The sequence below is a fragment of the Crocodylus siamensis genome, chromosome 8 (assembly GCF_052110815.1).
Source record: "Crocodylus siamensis isolate JL-2025a chromosome 8, ASM5211081v1, whole genome shotgun sequence".
Classification (NCBI taxonomy): domain Eukaryota; kingdom Metazoa; phylum Chordata; order Crocodylia; family Crocodylidae; genus Crocodylus; species Crocodylus siamensis.
Window position 1 is genome coordinate 50534251 of NC_143402.1, and position 19760 is coordinate 50554010.

The 19760-nt window shown below is 45.3% G+C and overlaps 1 protein-coding gene across 1 annotated transcript in view; it reads left to right on the top strand.

Annotated features, from left to right (window-relative positions):
- LOC149858445 (myosin heavy chain, skeletal muscle, adult-like) overlaps positions 1–15918 on the top strand; it is a 42186-nt gene extending 26268 nt beyond the window's left edge. The window contains exons 30-39 of the mRNA XM_090061587.1: positions 418–601; positions 689–854; positions 1022–1146; positions 1416–1724; positions 1827–2030; positions 7776–7901; positions 7995–8165; positions 8256–8360; positions 8661–8756; positions 10708–15918. Coding sequence (XP_089917713.1) covers positions 418–601; positions 689–854; positions 1022–1146; positions 1416–1724; positions 1827–2030; positions 7776–7901; positions 7995–8165; positions 8256–8360; positions 8661–8756; positions 10708–10863 — 1642 coding nt within the window. The 3' untranslated portion in view covers positions 10864–15918. The remainder of the gene's footprint in view (positions 1–417; positions 602–688; positions 855–1021; positions 1147–1415; positions 1725–1826; positions 2031–7775; positions 7902–7994; positions 8166–8255; positions 8361–8660; positions 8757–10707) is intronic.
- Positions 15919–19760: the final 3842 nt, after the last annotated feature.

A 19760-nucleotide genomic window follows, 5' to 3' on the forward strand; every position in this document is an offset into this window, starting at 1 on the left:
TTTCTTAATGGGGTAATAAACACTGAGTTAGGGGTGATAAGCACTGTTATCAATTCCCTACTGGGATAATCAGAGTTTCATGCCAGGGGCTGGCCATACCACCCCCCCCCCACCCTCCTCTCAGTACTGTAGAAAGGAAGGGAGGGCTTCTCTAGCATACCCCAGCTTCCAGTCTGAGCCACTGCAGCCTTGTGCCTGCATTTCTGGAATGAAAAGCGAATGTCTATCCACCTCCAGACTGGCTCAAGCTTTGTAGGTTAAACTAAGCTGCAAAGATTGAATCAATTCAAGCTCAGGCTTTTTGAAAGTCTGTCCCTAGCCAACGTGGCTAAGTTGCTCTGGTGAATCCTAGAGCATCTTCATACAATTCAATTCCCATGTGACTTTCCTAACATGGCTGTGTTTACTGTCTTCCAGGAAGAAGCTTGCTCAGCGTCTGCAGGATGCTGAGGAGCACGTAGAAGCTGTGAACTCCAAATGTGCTTCCCTTGAAAAGACAAAGCAGAGGCTCCAGAATGAAGTGGAGGACCTAATGATTGATGTAGAAAGATCAAATGCTGCCTGTGCAGCGCTAGATAAGAAACAAAAGAATTTTGATAAGGTACTTCAGGCTACAGCTTCTAGGTGATGGATGCTACATCCTCTAGAGAGCTCCAGTTTTACTGAACAGGGTCTTCTTGTTCTCCAGATTCTGGCAGAATGGAAGCAGAAATATGAGGAAACACAGGCTGAACTGGAAGCCTCTCTGAAGGAATCTCGCTCTCTCAGCACTGAGCTTTTTAAAGTGAAGAATGCTTATGAGGAGTCTTTGGATCATCTTGAAACACTGAAGCGTGAGAACAAGAACTTGCAACGTAAGTTCCTTGATCCCTTTGCCTAATAAGTGCTTTAAGGGGAGCTTGTCTGCTTACTGGATCCAATCTGTCTGTATCTGTAACACTGCTAACAGTCAATCCCCTTGGAAAGTGCCTTCCTCCACTTACTCTTTGTCTGACTGAGTAATTTCTCTATAACCTAATAGAGGAGATTTCTGACCTGACGGAGCAAATTGCAGAGGGAGGGAAGGCCATCCATGAGCTAGAGAAAGTGAAGAAGCAGATTGAGCAAGAGAAATCTGAAATCCAGGCTGCTCTGGAAGAAGCAGAGGTATCTACCATGTTTCATTGTCTTAGAAAGTATCCAGATGCTTTGGAACTGTAAGCTATTACGTAGCCTTGGGGAATAATTCAAAGGAACATAAGGGAAATTGTGTTTTGCTGACAGTGCAAGGAGAGAATATGAGATATAACATTTCTCTCTTTATGGGTGTGATGGAGGCTTGGTCTTCAAGTAACCGTGAGTGAAATATTTCTGAATCAGAATATTCAGTAGATAAATATTTTTCTTCTATTAACACTTCATTTGTTCTTGGTAAGGCCTCACTAGAACATGAAGAGGGGAAAATCCTTCGCATCCAACTTGAGCTAAACCAAGTGAAGTCTGAAATTGACCGGAGGATTGCTGAAAAAGATGAAGAAATTGATCAGCTCAAGAGAAACCACCTCAGAGTTGTTGAGTCCATGCAGAGTACCCTGGATGCTGAGGTCCGGAGCAGAAATGATGCTCTGAGGCTGAAAAAGAAGATGGAGGGGGATCTGAATGAAATAGAGATCCAGCTGAGCCATTCCAATCGCCAGGCTGCAGAAGCACAAAAGAGTCTGAGAAACGCACAAGGAGCACTCAAGGTTTGCTAAACCAAAGATATGTATATTTATATGGATAAGCTAATAATTTGACAGCTGCAGGGGTACTGTAATGCTAAATCATTTCTTTCACTCATTTTGTAGGATACGCAGCTGCACTTGGATGATGCTCTTAGAACCCAAGAAGATCTAAAAGAGCAAGCTGCTGTTGTTGAGCGCAGAGCTAACCTGATGCAGGCTGAAATTGAGGAGCTACGGGCAGCCCTGGAACAGACAGAGAGGGGAAGAAAAGTGGCTGAACAAGAGCTTCTGGATGCAAGTGAACGTGTGCAGCTCCTGCACACCCAGGTCAGACTCTGGTTTGAAAACATGCCAGAAAAAAATTATGCAAGGGACTGCTATATATATAGATCATTCTCCAAAGAGGACTAATTGGGGTTTTAAGAAAAGAATTATCGCCTTTGCTGAAATGGCTTTTGTCCTTACATTGACTAGAATGAATCAACGATGGATAGAAAACAAAGAACTAAACACTCATCCTTGGAGTTCCTAATGATGCTGTGCTGAAACTTGTATATAGGCAATTAACGTGCATAGCAGTAATATTGCAATCATAAGATAGGGAAGAATCTCAATGGAACCCTTGTAGCCTTTTTCAGCTCCCAAAAATTGGGGTATATATTTTAAACAGGAAAGTTGTTTTCTTCTGTAGAAAAGGAGCACTTCTGGAGTTCATGCTACAAAACTGCCAGGATTTCTAACATTTATGCCTGGAAACTGAAAGACCAGACCCTTGTGTTAACCATCTGATAACCATAGCTACTGACTGAGCACTGTAGCTTGGGCCTGAAGCAGCAAGTGAGCTGGTGGTAGCATAGGCAATGAATGGAGTGGGCACAGGGTGGGGCATCTGCCCTTCCAGATTTCTGCATTGATGGCGAGGTACAAGGCTGCAGCCACAGTTCAAATTACACTCTGACTCTTGAAGGGGTCTTCAGCAGTGGCAGCCAGAAGCCAGAAGGAGCAGCCGCTGCTACCACCACTGCTGCCTGAGCTGCTTAGTCTCTTATGGGGGGATCAGCCCTCCCCCTCCCCGAGCTCCCCTGTAATTTGAATCCTGGCTGCAGCCCAGCCAGAGCCAGTGCCTGGCAGCTGCAGGAGCGGTGGTGGTGACAGCATGGAGTTGTGCCTGTCCCCCCACCCCCCATTGGCCAACACCCATTATTTATGGCCAATAGTATCTTGCTGAGGCTTGTGATGTGGAAACAAAACTTAATTTATAGGAATTTATATAAATTACTACTTACAGTAAAGAGCTAACAAGCAGTCTTGCTACTGCCCTTTGCACAGATCTGGGACATAGCCTTTTGTGACAGAGTAAGTCCTCCTGGAAACATAGAAAGTCCAAAAAGTGTGCCATTGCAGGAGACAGTTGGCCACACCAGGACATTCCTGATGCAACACTTTCTATATACTCTATGTTCCTAGGAGGACTTACTCTATATCACAATCATCCACAGGGGTCCATTGGGCATCAGAGCCAGGAGGCAACAAAGGCATCAGTCACAGGGCTCAAGTGCCTATACACTAATGCTAGGAGCATGGGGAACAAGCAGGATGAACTATCACTCCTGCTTGCAGAAAATACTTAAGACTTAGTGGGGTTAACAGAAACCTGGTGGGACTCTACCCATGACTGAGCGGTACACATTGAGGGCTATAAGCTGTACAGAAAGGGTAGAGTAGGGAGGAGAGGGGGAGGGGTTGTGCTGTATGTCAAGGAGTGTTATACATTGACCCTTGTCAAAATGGAATTGGAGGAGGAGAAAGTAGAAGGATTTGGGGTTAGGATACATGGAGGTCAAAGGGAAAGGGATTTGATGGTAGACCCCCACAGCAAAGGGAAGAACTAGATTTGGAACTCCTGAGGCAGCTCTCGGAGACCATAAAGACTAGGGAAGTGGTAGTCATGGGGGACCTAAACTATCCTGACATCTGCTGGGAGATGCAGACAGTAAATTCCCACCGTTCATGCAGGTTCCTATCCTGTGTGCAGGATCCCACTAGGGTGAATGCCTTACTGGACCTGGTACTGGCAACGGAGGATGACATGGTAGGGGACCTACAGATCAGTGGTCACCTGGGGGATAGTGACCACCAAATAATAGAATTCACCATAAGGTAAGTGGGAAAGGTAACTAGTAGGGTGGAAGTGCTAGACTTTAGGAAGGCTGACTTCAGACAGCTCAGGCGTTTAGTCAATGACACACTGCAGGGTAAGAGGTTTGGTGAAATGGGAGCCCAGCAAGGGTGACTGTGCCTTAAAGAAGTGATCCTTCGGGTACAGAGGGAGACGATCCCGACGCAGGGAAAAGGGGGGAAAGGGGCCAAGAGGCTTCCTTGGCTAACCAGAGAAATCCAGAGCAGCCCAAGGGCAAAAAGGGGGGTATATAAGTAGTAGAAACAGGGAGAAATTACTAAAGAGGAGTATGCCTCCTCAGCTTGCAGTTGTAGGGAGGCAGTTAGAAAGGCCAAAGCTACCGTGGAGCTGAGGATGGCATCCCAAGTTAAGGATAACAAAAAATGTTTTTTTCAGATATATAGGAAGTAAAAGGAAGGCCCAGGGTGGTAAGGACCACTACTGAATGGGCAAAAGCAATTGGTGATAGACAGGGGGGACAAGGCTGAACTCTTCAATGAGTTCTTTGCCTCAGTGTTCCTAACCAAGGGACAAGACAAGTCTCACAATGGGATCATAGAGAGACAACAGCAGGGCACCAGACCACCAAGTGTTGACCCTGAGATAGTGCAGAGTCACTTGGAAGGACTGGATGCATTTAAGTCGGCAGGCCTGGATGAGCTCCATCCGAGGGTACTGAAGGCACTGGCTGATGTCATTGCACAGCCACTGGCAAGAATATTTGAGCACTCGTGGCACATGGGCCAGGTCCCAGAGGACTGGAAAAGGGCCAATGTTGTCCCTGTTTTCAAGGAGGGGAGGAAGGAAGATCCAAGCAACTACAGGCCAGTCAGTCTCACCTCTATCCTTGGTAAAGTCTTTGAAAAGTTTATTAAGGCTCATATATGTGAGAGCCCAACAGGAAAAATTATGCTGAAGGGAAACCAGCATGGGTTCATAGCAGGTAGATCATGCCTGACTAATCTAGTCTTTTTTTATGACCAGGTTACAAAACACCTGGACGCAAGAGTAGGGGTAGATATTGTTTACTTAGACTTCAGGAAGGCCTTCAGTACAGTAACCCACCCCATACTGGTGAACAAATTAAAAGGCTGTTACTTGGATGATTACACAATTCAGTGGATGGCAAATTGGCTAGAGGGTCATACCCAGAGAGTGGTGGTGCACGGATCAGTATTGACCTGGAAGGACATGGGTGGTGGGGTCCCAAAGGGCTCAGTCCTTGGACCGATACTCCTCAACGCCTTCATCAGTGACTTGGACAAGGGAGTGAAGTGCACTCTGTCCAAGTTTGCAATGATACAAAACTGTGGGGAGAAGTGGACACACCAGAGGGCAGGGAACAACTACAGGCAGACCTGGACAGTTTGAACAAATGGGCAGAAAACAATAGAATGCAATTTAACAAGGAGAAATGCAAAGTGCTGCACCTAGGGAGGAAAAATGTCCAGCACACCTACGGCCTAGGAAATGACCTGCTTGGCAGCATAGAAGTGGAAAGGGATCTTGGAGTCCTACTGGACTCCAGGATGAACATGAGTCGTCAGTGTGACAAAAAAGTCATCAGAAAAGCTAACTTTATCATACATCAGCAGATGCATGACAAACAGAACCAAGGAGGTGATACTTCCCCTCTATCGGGCACTGACCAGACCGCAGTTGGAATACTGCATCTAGTTTTGGGCGCTGCACTTTAAGAGGGATGTGGATAACCTGTAGAGGGTCCAGAGGAGGGCCACTCGTACGGTTAAGGGCTTGCAAGCCAAGCCCTATGAGAAGAGACTAGAGCACCTGGACCTCTTCAGCCTCTTCAAGACAAGGTTGAGAGGTGACCTTGTGGCTGCCAATAAATTCATCATGGGGGCACAGAAGGGAATTGGTGAGGCTCTACTCACCAAGGTGCCCCTGGGGGTTACAAGAAATAATGGCCATAAGCTAGCAGAGAACAGATTTAGACTGAACATTAGGAAGACCTCCTTCACAGGTAGAGTGGCCAGAATCTGGAATGGGCTCCCAAGGGAGGTGATCCTACCCTGGGGGTCTTTAAGAAAAGGTTAGATAGGCATCTGGCTGGGGTCATCTGAACCCAGCACACTTTCCTGCCTATGCAGGGGGTCGGACTCGATGATCTATTGAGGTCCCTTCTGACCCTAACATCTATGAATCTATGACTCCAGAAAAATCTTTTTTTTTTCTATGTTCTGCCTTCCAAAAACAAGGTGCATGTTTTATTTGGAAGTGTGTTATATACCAGAAAATATAATATGCTAACTTGAGGTGCACCAATCAATCATTCTGCTATCGGGTCAGCACCAACATAAAAAAAAAATGTTTATATCGGAAATTGGCCTGATGTGGCCAATAATTTGGCCAGTAAATGCCCATGCATGTACACAGCCGCAGTGCAACATGTAGGCAGAGAGGAGCACAGCGCAGCAGCATGGAGAGCTGTGTGCAGCTGGTAAGCCTGCTGTGGTAAAAGGGGAGGGAGGAGGGAAGGAGCATGGGGCTGCAGATCAATACCCCCCATGGTAAGGGAGGGAGTGGAGCTAGGGCTAAGGTACAGCTGGGGTGCAGCAGTGTTAGGACAGACCTGTGACTCCTCCAGGGGGCACAGGTGGGGTGGGGAGGCAGGCTCCCGCCACTGTGTACCACTCATCCAGGCGGGCATGGCGGGGGGGCGAGCATGTGACCTGGATCTGTGCAGGGCAGGCCAAGCAGGCTACAGCTGTAGGCTGGGGCTGGGAGCTGTGCTGTGCTGTGCTGCAATCGGGGTAGGCACTAGTGGCCTGGGAGGGGGTTACAGGGGGCTATGGCAAAATTTGGGGTGGCTGCAGGCCCCTGCCATAACCCTCCTCCCAGTACCACCATCGCTCACCCCAAGCACAGCTCTACAGCCAGGCTGCCCTGCCCAGTGAAGATCCAGGGGCACCCCTCTCCCCCATGCTTTCCTGAATGAGCAGCAGGAGCTGCGACTCCCACAGCTCCATCCTGTGTCTTTCCCTGACCTGGCTGGTCAGTGCCTACCCCAGCCCACTCCTTCCCTCACCATGAGGGACACTGACCTGCTCCCCCCTCTTCCCCCGCTTTCACCACAACAGACTTACCAGCTGCAGTCAGCTGTATTGGAAATCAGATCGGTATTGCCCAACACACCTCCTTAAAAATTGGCTATCAGTATTGGCCCCCAAAATCGCAGAGTGCACCCCTAATCCTAACCAGTCTGAAGGGAAAGTTTGTGTAGTTTCCTGCCTCTGACCTTCCTCTAACATACTTACTACCACTAGACAGTATTAAATGTTCCCTGGCAAACTGGACTTTTCTCAGATCCAGAAAGCATTACTAAAGAGGAATGACTTGCTTTTCAAGACCAGATGACACCAAATGGCATGTGTTCCCTAAACATTTGCATTAAGTTATTAATCATGTGATGACTTTGAATATGTTTGTCCAGATGTGCCCTTTTATTATGACATATAATAAATACTAGGCAATGCTATATCTTGGTGTATATTTAAAAAAATGGGTGTAAGGTGCATTCTGGGCTTGCTTGCCCAGTGCTGCTAACTGCTTACCTGCTTAAGATAGTAAAATAGCATTTTTCTTTAAATTAATAGATATCCCCTTTCTTTCCCTTTCCTTATTAAGAGCACATACAGCATTGGTACAAAACATTTTCAGTCTATGGAAATGTACGTAGAATTTTTTTTCTAAAAATATTTGCTGCTTTTCACTGATAAGCTGTCAACATCCTGCAGTGACAATTTATTTAGCAGAGAATGCTATTACAAAAAGTTAATGGAAATCTCTAAATTAAAGACTAATATCACTTAATTCTCTAGATTTGATACACTTGGTCTGACAATAAAAGACATTTTATTTTTGTTAAACAGAACACCAGCTTGATCAACACCAAGAAGAAGCTGGAAACAGACATTTCACAAATACAGAGTGAAGTGGAGGAGACAATCCAGGAAGCACGCAATGCAGAAGAGAAGGCCAAGAAAGCAATCACCGATGTGAGTTAGAGATATCTGTCCCTGAAGATCGTGACTGTGTTTCTACCTGCAATGCATGATTCTCTGGATTGGTTTTGTTTCCTTGCTCACTAGGCAGCCATGATGGCTGAGGAGCTGAAGAAGGAGCAGGACACAAGTGCCCACCTGGAGAGGATGAAGAAGAACCTCGAGCAGACAGTGAAGGACCTGCAGCACCGTCTGGATGAGGCTGAGCAGCTGGCTCTGAAGGGTGGCAAGAAGCAACTCCAGAAACTGGAGGCCAGAGTGTGTACTCTGAAAATGTGTATACATATAAAAAGCATGTCCAGTATTCAGTCATAGGTGAAGTACTAATGAGGCATTTTCTAATTGCAGGTACGTGAGCTGGAAGCAGAGGTTGAGAATGAGCAGAAACGTGGTGCTGATGCTATTAAGGGTGTGCGCAAATATGAGAGGAGAGTAAAGGAACTGACCTACCAGGTAAGGAAGGAGTCTTTGCTCATGCATTTGTCTCACAGCAAGTCAGATTGCACATGAACCTGCAAGGGAAGGATTTTTTCTTGTCATTCTCAAACAGTAAAGCAGTCAGCAGTAATTCCATGGGAAAACAAGAGTGTACCAGGAAGGGGCTTGAAAGACACTGTTAGAAATGTTGAGTTGATTACATCCAGGTTTTATACTATATTTTATTATGGACGTTCCTTTCACTGTTCAGTGGGAAAGAAGCAAGCAGGTAATGGACAATTGAACTAACTCTGTCCCAAAACATATTCTTTCTAGTCTGAGGAGGACCGGAAGAATGTGCTCAGGCTCCAGGATCTAGTTGACAAACTTCAGATGAAAGTGAAGTCTTACAAGAGACAAGCTGAGGAGGCTGTAAGTGTCACTTTGTGTTTGGACAAACTCACCTTCTTCTAGAGCAGAAGTTCTGCTCTGCTGAGATGGTGTATGTCTCTTCACCTGCCTGTTTATCTAGTTAAGCCTTCTGAAGTTTGGTGTCACCTGTTTTGTACAAAATCTCAAGCAAGCATAAAATGAGGTTTTACTGGATATCATAACATCCATTGTGGACAAATGGGAAGGTTCAGACCACAAATGCTGGAGGACAGCTGTGTGCCTGTCCTCAAAATCTCTAGTGCCAGCCCCAGGATAATTGGACTTGGGAGGGTGCAGTAAACAAACTGCACTCAAGAACGAATAATTTAGGGTAATATCAGGCAATATCACAGCTTCAGAAGGGAACTGTGCTCCCCTGGAGGCAATAGCTTATTTATACTCCTTTTATACTCATTCCATTGTGTGTATGCAGCCCAGCATAACACTCCAACCCCTGCCACAAACCTCTTCATTGAGCCATGCTGGTAAATTCTTTTTTAATATTAGTCTCAGGGAGCATTTATGTTCCATTGGTTTTTCCGGGAAGTAAATACAACTCTTGGAATGATCCTTACCAGGCTGCACAGCTTAAGTTCTACTAAACTCATTAACCAAGCTCGTAATTACCTTGACTGCTAAAGGCTCCATTCCATACCTTATTCCACCCACATCCAGGTGTAGCATCTGGATCCAGATGTTTTAACTTAGTAAATATACCTTAATTAAAGTACCTTGAAGGTGTCCATCATTTAGAAGATGTGACCAAAACATCTGAAGAAATGTGCTTATAAAGTACTTTAAAAGAAAGAAACTGATTGGAAATTTCTATTTTGCATAGGGGATTGTGCAAGTTTTGAAATACCTCTTTTCATCGGTTTAACAGATGGCAAGCTCTCTGGTAGAAAAACTGGAAAAGTATGATTCACACTAGTGTTAGCAAAGACGGCTGACCTGATTTTGGTCATACTTTTAACAATATTTCCCTTTAAGATGAAAAAAGTCTTTTACAAATTTTTGGAGTCTGACTTTTTTACAGCAATGGCAAAAGGAATTAGAACTGAATAAATCTGAGCTGTAGTGCATACTTGTATAGTAAATACAGATAGTAAGAACTGTTAATTCCAATTTCATTAATTTAAAACTCTTTATTTAAATCTTAGCTTTGTACTGGCATATAAACCATTTATTCAGTAATTGCAGTAATTATTCAAATATTCATTGTTTATCAGAATGATTTTGATTTCCTTGGGGGAAAAGTTCAGATTTATAGGCTACTCCTTTATGTTGGTGGGTATATTTCACAGTGCTAGACAGAAGTTCCCTATCTGTGACAGGTTTATAGGGCTTCTGATATAAAAATCATTGATCTGCCCATTTAATTCAGTTCTGTCTTTCTCCTGTCTTTGGTAAGATACTTCTCACTGGAAGGTATAACCTTATTCTTTTAGTACAAACCAGAAGTGCGCTCATTCTAATTGTACAATAACCAGAAGTGAACTCATTCTAATTGTATGCATGCTAATTTATTATAGCCTAATCTAAAACCCCTTGACACCATGGGGATTTTTATAGCACTCACCTGAAATGATCACCTTAAAAGACTCACAGGCCACATTTACACAAGACACTGAATATGCAGTAGGCCAATACTACTGTGCAGTAGCATCATGTAGCAAAAACCATAGCACAACACTACTGCGCAGTAGCATCACTAAAAAGGCATTCATCACGATGCTGCTGCCCAGTAACTGGAGTTACTGTGCATTCATTTAGTACTTGTTTAGAAACTAATGACAACAAGAAGGTCTATGCTTAGTTTTCTGATTAAAAAAAGGTAAGTAGGTATCAGAGAATCAAGACCTTCCCCTTCCCTTCAACCATCACAGCCCCTCAAGTCTGAGTTGGACATGTCAGAGCTTTGCTTTTCACAACTCTCTCTGTCCATCCACAGGAGGAGCTATCCAATGTCAACCTCTCCAAGTTCCGCAAGATCCAGCATGAGCTGGAAGAGGCTGAAGAGAGGGCTGACATTGCAGAGTCCCAGGTCAACAAACTCCGAGTGAAGACCCGGGAGGTTCAGAGCAAGAAGATTGAAGGGGAGGAATGAGGATGTAGCACAGCTTCAGTAACAGACTGAAGAGATGTGCAAAATGTGAAACTCTGTCACTTTGTTGTGTAATTATTGTTTGTGTTATCCTCAGTGTCTAGAAAATAAAGGGTGTAGAGCTCTTTGCATATAATGAGTGTGGTAGGTTTATTATTATTATTATTATTATTATTATTCACTTACTCTGGAATCTCAAGGTTTGCATATATCCATAATGAAATATACACTTTGGCAAACCTTTATCCCTATATTTTCAAAGCATTTGGGCTGAAGTTGAAGTCATCTAATTTGATCCCTAATTTAATTTTCTTCCCTGTTCTATAAGTTGTCAGCTATATAGCTTGTATTTTAGGAAAATATCAAATTTGTATTCAAAGACTTCCAAGCAGGAAAGGGATTCACATCCCTTGACAAATTGTTTCAAAGATTACTTATTTCCCTTCCACCCCTTCCTAAAAAGTTGTATCTTTATTTCCAGGTTGAATTTTCTATGTTCAACTTCCATTGGTTAGATATTGCTAAGTATGACACCTGGTCTTGTGTCTAGACTTGAAGACTGTGATCAAAATCAGTCAGGAATAAAACATAATGTTTATATTCCTAAGTAATAGTTAAAAAATAGTTTCCTTTGGTGTACACATACTTGACATGCAAAAGTCTTAGTCAGGTAGAGCTTCTCCAAGGAGTTCTGGATAGTAGCTAAGGGATCCTTTTAAAATGTTAACCGTTATGCAACAGAGTTATAGGTTGTACCTATATTGGTCTAAGGACATTGGCAGACAAGGTTCTTTGGATAAATCTGATATCTTTTATTAGACCAACTAGTTGTAGCCAAAAGATATCAGATTTACCCAAAGAACTTTGTCTGCCAACTATTATGCAAAAGTGTTTTCAATGAAATAGGAACCTGGACTGCTTCACCCAAGTGGTTAGTAATTTGGACAGATGCACAGCTAGAAAATCATATCAATCCATCTGTACTGTCCCAGTGTAGCCAGTCTCACCTTGAAATGGTTCATAAATGTTATAATAAAATCAGTTAATGCTACAGGGAAAGGTTAAAAAAAAATAAGGCAAGCTAGGCAAGCAGCCCTGTCTTCCAATGTCCTGTATCTTCTCTTGCTGACACCTAAGAACGTTGTTTGTAAAATAACTGTAAAATTCTATCAAATCTGCATTGTAAATTTTACAACTCTTTTATGAGTGACACAAAATACAGGGCATGGACAATCAAGGACCTTCAATTCCATGAGTTCAAATTTCTATCGTCTAGGGTGCAAACAAAAATGCAGATCCCAGCTGTAAATTGGAACGATTTTTGTAATGTGTTCTGAGTTACGTTACCCCAGACCAAGCAGAAGTTCAGTGTTGGTTCCAGGGGGAGGGGAATCTAGCTGCAGGTTGAGAGCCGGCAGCCAGGTTCTCATAGCAATGGCCAGTACTCTTTGCCAGTGCTTCTGTTTTAAGAAAGGGAGGGAGGAAAGGCAATGGAGGGAGCTTGTTCTTGGGGTTCCCCAGCTGGTGCTGAAGGGTAGACTGGGTGAATTGGAGATCTCCCACCTTGGGGGGTGGAGTGGGCACTACAATACACCTGCCCCACCCTCCATGAGGGGCTGAAAACCTCCCAAACTGAACTCCCTCCACTTATTTTCCTCCTCCCATTATGAAAACAATGACAGGCTGGGACCTCCCCAGACACAAATTACAATAGAGGCTACATTTTGAAATGTCTTTATCTGATACTTCATGAGATGAGGGGTCAGACTTTGACCTGATGGGCCATTTTTTACTCAGTCTGCAGCCATACACTTACGTTTCATCACAGCTATAAACTGCTTTCTGTGGCCAGATTGCCAGAAAAATTATTGCTTCTGTCTGTACCCCTAGTGTGCACCACACCCAGTCTGCATGTGCACAATTAACTTCTTAGTGTAAACATAAAATGAGGAAACAAAAACATTTGAAAACTGAGTGGAGCCCAGTATTCTTTGCTGATACTGGATCACTACATGAATGTTTGAGGAGCTGCTCACATATCTGGTATATATCTGTTCAGTCAGATGATATTAAAATAAAAGCAGGTCTAGAAAAACTAGGCTAGAAAAAGGAGCAGTCCCTATCTCTTCACAAAGTTCCTAGGGGAAATTCTTGAGCTAAGGGTGCACCTTGCTGGCACTTGGTGGTGTTCCTACATTTTCTCCTTAGTCAATGTAGTTCTCTGTGTATGAGAAGCAATAGGAACAAAGGCTCACTGAGTGCAATGTCAGTGGCTACATCTACACATTCACTTAACTGAAGGGTAGGCTAATTAGCTGCAGAGTAAAGCATTGTCTGCAGGTGCTTGTACACATTATGAAAATTGGTGATTTTTGCAGTTTAATTGAATCACACTGTACATGTCTGGGATTTTTTTACAATTTAAATTAGTTTATGTTGCAAACTAAATCACATCTGCATGTAGTTTAGTTTGAAACATTTGTAACACTGCAGCCTTGCAGCCCTCCTTCCTCTCCCCCGCCTCCCCTGCCTCTCCTGCAGCAGGAGAGGTGGGGTGAAGGCAGAAACAGAGAAGGGCCCAATCCTTTTTTTCCTCCCCCATATCTCCTGTGACGAGGTGCTGGTGGGCTGAGTGGCCCAGGAGATGTGGGGAGCAGCAGGGAGCTGCAGGGAGCAGCAGCCTTCAGCAGCCTTCCTTCAATGGTAGCAGCACTCCTGGAGTCACCCAGGTGGGCTGCTAGACAGTGGCTGCTGCCCCAGCTTGGGCCAGGGGAACAGTTGGATTGCCCTAGGTGCTGCCTCTGAACTGGAGAAGTGCCCTCCTACTAGCAGCCCACCCAGGTGGGCCCAGGAGGTGCCACCACCATGGAGGGAAGGACTGGGACCCCCTGCAGCTCAGGGACCGCTGGCAGCTCAGCCCCTGGCTATGAGAGGTGGGAAAGTCTGCTTGGGGGGGTGGGATCAGGCAGCAGCAGCACCTCCTGGGGCCACCCACACAGGCAGCTAGCTCTGCAGGTGCTGCCCCAGCTCACAGGCAGCACCCGCTGGATCCAGGTCTTCCTTAAGCCCACCCAGGGAGCAGCACCCAGTGGGGCAGCACCACTGCAACTGTTGCCCTGTGGGGTCAGGCCAACTCTCAGGATCTCAATATTGCACTGTTAGACAAGAGGGTATTGCACATATACAAATACACAAATCAATTAGGTGCATACACATACACACTACCACCTGAGGCACATACACATCCAAACCAGCTTAGGCACATGCATACCTATCACCAATTCAAGCACATACACCATACACCCCAAAAGTTAGACACAGATCACTAATTCATATATCATGCACACAATGACACATTTATATACACACACTCACCAGTTCACACATACAACCCACCTACACGTACACACAGGTAAGTTCCTAACTTGGATGGTACACTGTATGTGTGTGCTTGGGGTACCTGGGATACTTGGGGGAAGGTTCAGTTGAGAGAGAAAGAGAGTTAAAGTGTAGGGAGTGAAAGTTGCCAGAACTAGGATTAAACCCAGTGGACTACAGAGAAGCTGGCTGAGGACCTGAGGTGTGAGTTTACTTACAGTAGATATTGGGGTGGGGGGGAAGGAAGCTGATAAGTGGTGGCAAGGAGGAGACAGCCAGGAAAGAAACTGAGGCAGAAACCTGGTTGCTCAGGGGAAAAGGAAAAGGCAGTGGGGATAAGACAGTGGCAAAGAAACAGGGGGGTTGGAGGCAGAAAGGAGCTCAGGACAGGTGTTGGAGGTGGCAGTGAGCCAGAAGCAGGAGAGGGAGAAATGAGACAGAAGTTAGAGAGGTGAAGAGCAGAGATTGGAGCAGGGCCAAACCATAGAAAAGCAAAACCCAACTTAGGGGTCCAAATAACAATGTTATTAAACAGACAACACACTACACAGCCCCATGAAGTTATTGGTTCACATGCACACACATGCACACGCACGTGCACACACACACACACACAAGCACTCACAATGGCAGCAGGAAAAAGAGACTCAGTAGAAGGGTTGGAGTTCAGGTAGAGAAGAGAAGCAGAGTCCAAGTCCTTGGTTGAAGAGGGGATGGGGGATAATAGCTACTAGCCCGGCTGGAAATGGGTCTTTGTCCAGTAGGTGTTGTCCAGAGGGAAATCGCCGACAGTGCCTCTGGGTGGATAGGTGGTGTGGCATGGTGCTGGTCCAGATGGAGAGGGCATCCCACTGGGTCTGTATTTACTTCCCATTTTTATATGGGCAGACCTTGTGTGACCCTAGTGACAGGAGGCATGCCCAGGCAAGGGTCAGCCCCTGACATACCGAGCATGTGTGCTCCATGCAGGGATGTGCAGTTTCGGGTGTCTGTAATGGTGGGGTACAATGGTAGAGTTGCTGGTTCTGCAGGGTCTTTTGTCTTTCAACTGCTGAGTTCTTGTCTCTGTTCCTGGGTGAGGTCCGTGGTTCCTGGATGAATCAATGCGAAGTGATGGCCTGGTTGTTACAGGCCATTCAGTAGAGGCCTGCTACTATTGTATTTCAATCATTCCCAATCACTCTCATTCATCTGGGAACCAATTTACATGGGAGAGGTACATGAATCATACTGTTGCAACACAGGGGATGCCTGGGCAGAGGACACAAGATGGAGACTTGATATACAAAATGGAAACTTGACATGACTTTGGTTCACTTACAAACACAGGCCTAAACCATGCAATATCCATATGGAACAATAAAAATAAATACGGAAATGATAATAATACAATATACAACAGTAAACATCTATACAAACCTAATAATTATGCAGTATAAAAGAGTGTAAAATTACAAGTAATTAAAACAATTATAGTCCCTGCAATACTACATCCCAATGGCTACAACAGTGGTAATTTTTCTGCAATTATTTTGAAACTAACAAAACTCACTGTGGCAGACCCTACAGGCCAGCGAGGAGTGGAAGAGAAGTGAATCACCTGGTTTTTTTGTTTTACATTTGTATTTTTGTTACATTTTGTATTTATTTTGTGTGTGTGTGTGTGAATTTAGTTATTTTTGCAATTCGTTAAAGTTTTTTGTTCTACTATAATGGATGTGTCATTTTTTCTTTGGGGGGGTTGGGTTTGTTTCTGGAGACCACTCCCACCTCATTGGTAGGGATGCTGTGTGTGGTGGGGGTGGCATTACATTACTCAAAACACTTGCAAAGACTTGCAGGGTGAAGAGTTGCCAGCACTTGAGCACTTGAGAGTTGCTAACACTTGTTAAGTGTTAGCTAGGATGCGGTCCAGTCAACCGCATTCAGGCCTTAAGCCTTTAGCTAGTCTTTATTAAGTCTTTAAAATGCATATTGCATATGGTGGACGGTTGGGGTTAACACCTGCAAAACAGCTTCTTTGCAGGACAGGCAGGCTGTACTGTTTTAGGAGGTGCCATACAAAAAGGTTTTTTTTTTCCCCCAATACTTTCTTTGTAATACACACCACTTGCTTTACAAAAAATCATGCATGCAGAACCTTTCAGAGAGTTTGCAGACCTCCCCCTTCCTCTCCCCCCCACCCGCCTGCTTCATTTCAAGTGTACAGGCAGATGTTTGCAGGTAGAATTGGGTTCACAGTGGGAGTCAGGTTTGCAGAAAAGGAGCAGGAGCTGAGCAAAGGCTGGAGAGGGGGTATCTAGTCATGTCTGGGCAGTGTTCCTCATTGGTGCTTTGTCCATGCAATAACTGCTTATGCTGCAGAGAGCATTCTGTAAGCATTGAAATAGCTGGCCTGCTTGTCCAAGGGCTTGACATATTCTCTTTTTTCCTCCTCACCTGGCCTGGATGCATAGCCACATGGATGTGGCTGATTATCCAGACATTTTGCATCAGATGGCTATCCCCACACATATTATTTAGAGGTGCCTGGAGGGGAGGCCAACCAATTTGAAATATGGGCCCTGTTTGTGTCCAGCTAGGGGAGCAACTGGACTCACTCCCCTCACTCACCTGGCCACCTGCAAACCCCCAGTCTCCCGGTCCATGAAATCAAGAAGGAGCAAGTACAAATCATAATTTTTTCTCCCGCATCATTATTTTTTTCACAGTAAATTGAATTACAATCAATTCCATTGAGAAATCACAATACAATTTACACTAAAGCCACACATAGCACAAAACACCAGTTCACAATTATGCTCCCATGTCCCTTCTGTAGATATAGATGGATGGAGAACTTTATGGTGGAAGGGTGAGAGAGTGGGATGGAGGCAGGCAGGCATCCATCCAGCCTGGTTACTGGCCCTTCCTGCTGGTTACTGATGACCCTGAAACTTTTATAGAGTCCATTACTGGTGGACGGCTATCAGGTGGAGGGAGGTCAAATGACTGGCCAATGCTAGTCTAGTCTGCATGCAGCCAAACAGCATTTTATTACAAGAAAAAAATCAACCAACCAACCCACCCATCCACCCACAAAGCTTAGTTATGGAGGGGCCTCCTCAGGTAGGGTTGAGGAGAGGGGCGGGGTGCTACTCTATGGTGCATTGTATCTTTGGAATCTTTGGTGGCCACAAAATTTAGGGAGGGGTGGAGGGAGCCCCCAAGTGCGTGGGTGGGGGAGAGGGGTGGAGGAAGGGAGGGAGGCATCCTGCGCTCCCTTCCTGGTCACTGAATATGTCCCACCCAGAAGGATTGGGTGGGGGGGCAGCCAAAGGACTCCCCTCTGGTGGGGGCTTCCATTGCCCTGTACCTGTGGAATCTTTGCTGTTCACAAAGCTTAGGGATGGAGGGAGGGGTGGATGGAGCCCCCTAGGTGGGTGGGTGGGTGGGGGAGCTGGGTGGAGAGAGGGAGGCATCCTGCAACACCCTTCCCAGTTACTTAATATGTCCCACCCAAGAGGACTGGGCAGGGGAGGGGGCCCAGCCAAAGGAGACCCCCTCAGGTGGGGGCCCCCCAAACATGGTTGGGGCACCCTCAGGTCAAGATCAGTGGCCTAACTAAAATCTAAAGTCTAATATAATCCTTGTAGACTACTATAGCAAAAATTATTTTTAAAAGCACACATGCTACAGTAGTCAATGAGGACTTTATGTGGTGATTTCCTGCAATGCAGAAGTACATTTTCTGAGACATGTCCAGTAACCATGAAGGAGCTGCTGGGAGAGAATATACCAGAACACAATGGAGGGGAGGTCTTTGCCAGCAATCATGAAGAATTTTTTATATTATGAGACAGAGAGGTGTTCCATGCACTAAACTGTGAACAAGCTTGGTATTGATGCAGGACATGGCCAGTAACAAGGAGGATGAAGAGAAGACTATTATGTGGACCTGCAGAACTTGTGAAAAGTTCAGGCCATAGCACTTCAGCTTCCACCACTTCAGCAACCAAAGGCCTCTGACATTCAGAAGAGAAACTCAAGCCTCATCACCGTCCTTAGTGGAAGGTCCCCAATGCAACTCAAGTCCTCTGCCAATGTAGTGTCCATAGCTCATGAGAACAGCTTGCTTTGTGGTCAGATGTCTGCTTGGTTGCTGAGGTGTAAGGCAGAAGGAGAGTGGGCCGAGGAACGTGCTACCTGGACTGCCGAGGTCTTGGCCAGCCAGCAACCAAAAAGAAGGCTTTGTGGCCAGCACCAACTAAAAAAAAGTGCCAAGGGTGCAACAGAGATCTTGGTCAGCAACTAAGAAGAAGGTTTGCAAGGGAGACGAGTAAGGACCCAAGAAGTTAAAGGCTACAGGGCAAGTGCTGCTGCTTATGCCAAAGCTTGTGAACAAGCCTCAGCTTCTGCCAATGTTCCCAAGGAGAAGGGCAGGAAGCAGGCAGGGTTTTCGCCACACAGGAAGAAGCTTTTCCCCAGCAAGGATTCCAAAGTTACAGGTGTGCAACCAGGTAGCACAGCACTGTGTCCAAACAATGTAATCTTGGTCTTGATTTTTAGCGAAAACCCTTTTCACCCTAAAAATCAGGAAGCTGTTCCCCAGCAAGGATTCCAAAGTTACAAGTGTGCAATGGGGAGGTGTTATAATAAAGCACAGGGCAAGTGGGGCAAAGAGGTCTTGGCCAGGAACCTAGAAGAAGGTGGCCTTCTGACCAGCACCAATTGCAAAGCCTGGTACTGATGCAGGACGTGGCCAAGAGGGGGATATATGTAATATTTTGATTACATCCAAGAAGAAGGTGTTCACAAAAATAACCTTAAAAAGGTATGTTCAGATTTTACAGGAAGAAGTTATAGAGCATTGACTTCCTAGGGAATATGCCAGGGCACAGCCCAAGAATACGGCTTTGTAGCCAGCACCAGTTGCAAAGCCTGGGACTGATGCAGGATATGGCTAATAATTAGGAGGAGGGAGAGAAGACTATTATGTAGGCCTGCAGAACTTGTGCAAAGGCACAGGGGCAAGTGGGGTGAAGAGCCTACTACCTGGAACACGGAAGTCATGTTTGTTTCCTTGCTGAGGTGCCAAGGGTGAATCTCAGGAGAGGTCTTTGGCCAGCAATCAACAAGATGGTATTTAACAAAAGCTATTAAAAAAACCTTAAAATGGAAGGGTTTTTTCAGATTTTCCAAGAGCGAGATATATGTAGTATTTTGATTTCAACCAAGAAGAAGGCATTACAGGTCTTACAGGAGGAAGAGATAGAGTAATGATACTGACTTTCTGATGAAATCAAGCAGTCAGTGTTTTCACCACCCAGCAAGAAGCTTTCTCCCAGCAAAGATCCCAAAGTTACAAGTGTGCAACACTGAGGTTTAATAAGGCACAGAGGCAAGTGGGGCAAAGCACCCACTACCCAGAATGTGGAGAACTAGGCCAGCAACCAAGAAGGTTTGCAAGGAAGAGGAGTATGGCACAGCGCAAGTGCTGTTGCCCATGCCAAAACTTGTGAAGAAGCCTCAGCTCCTGCTGA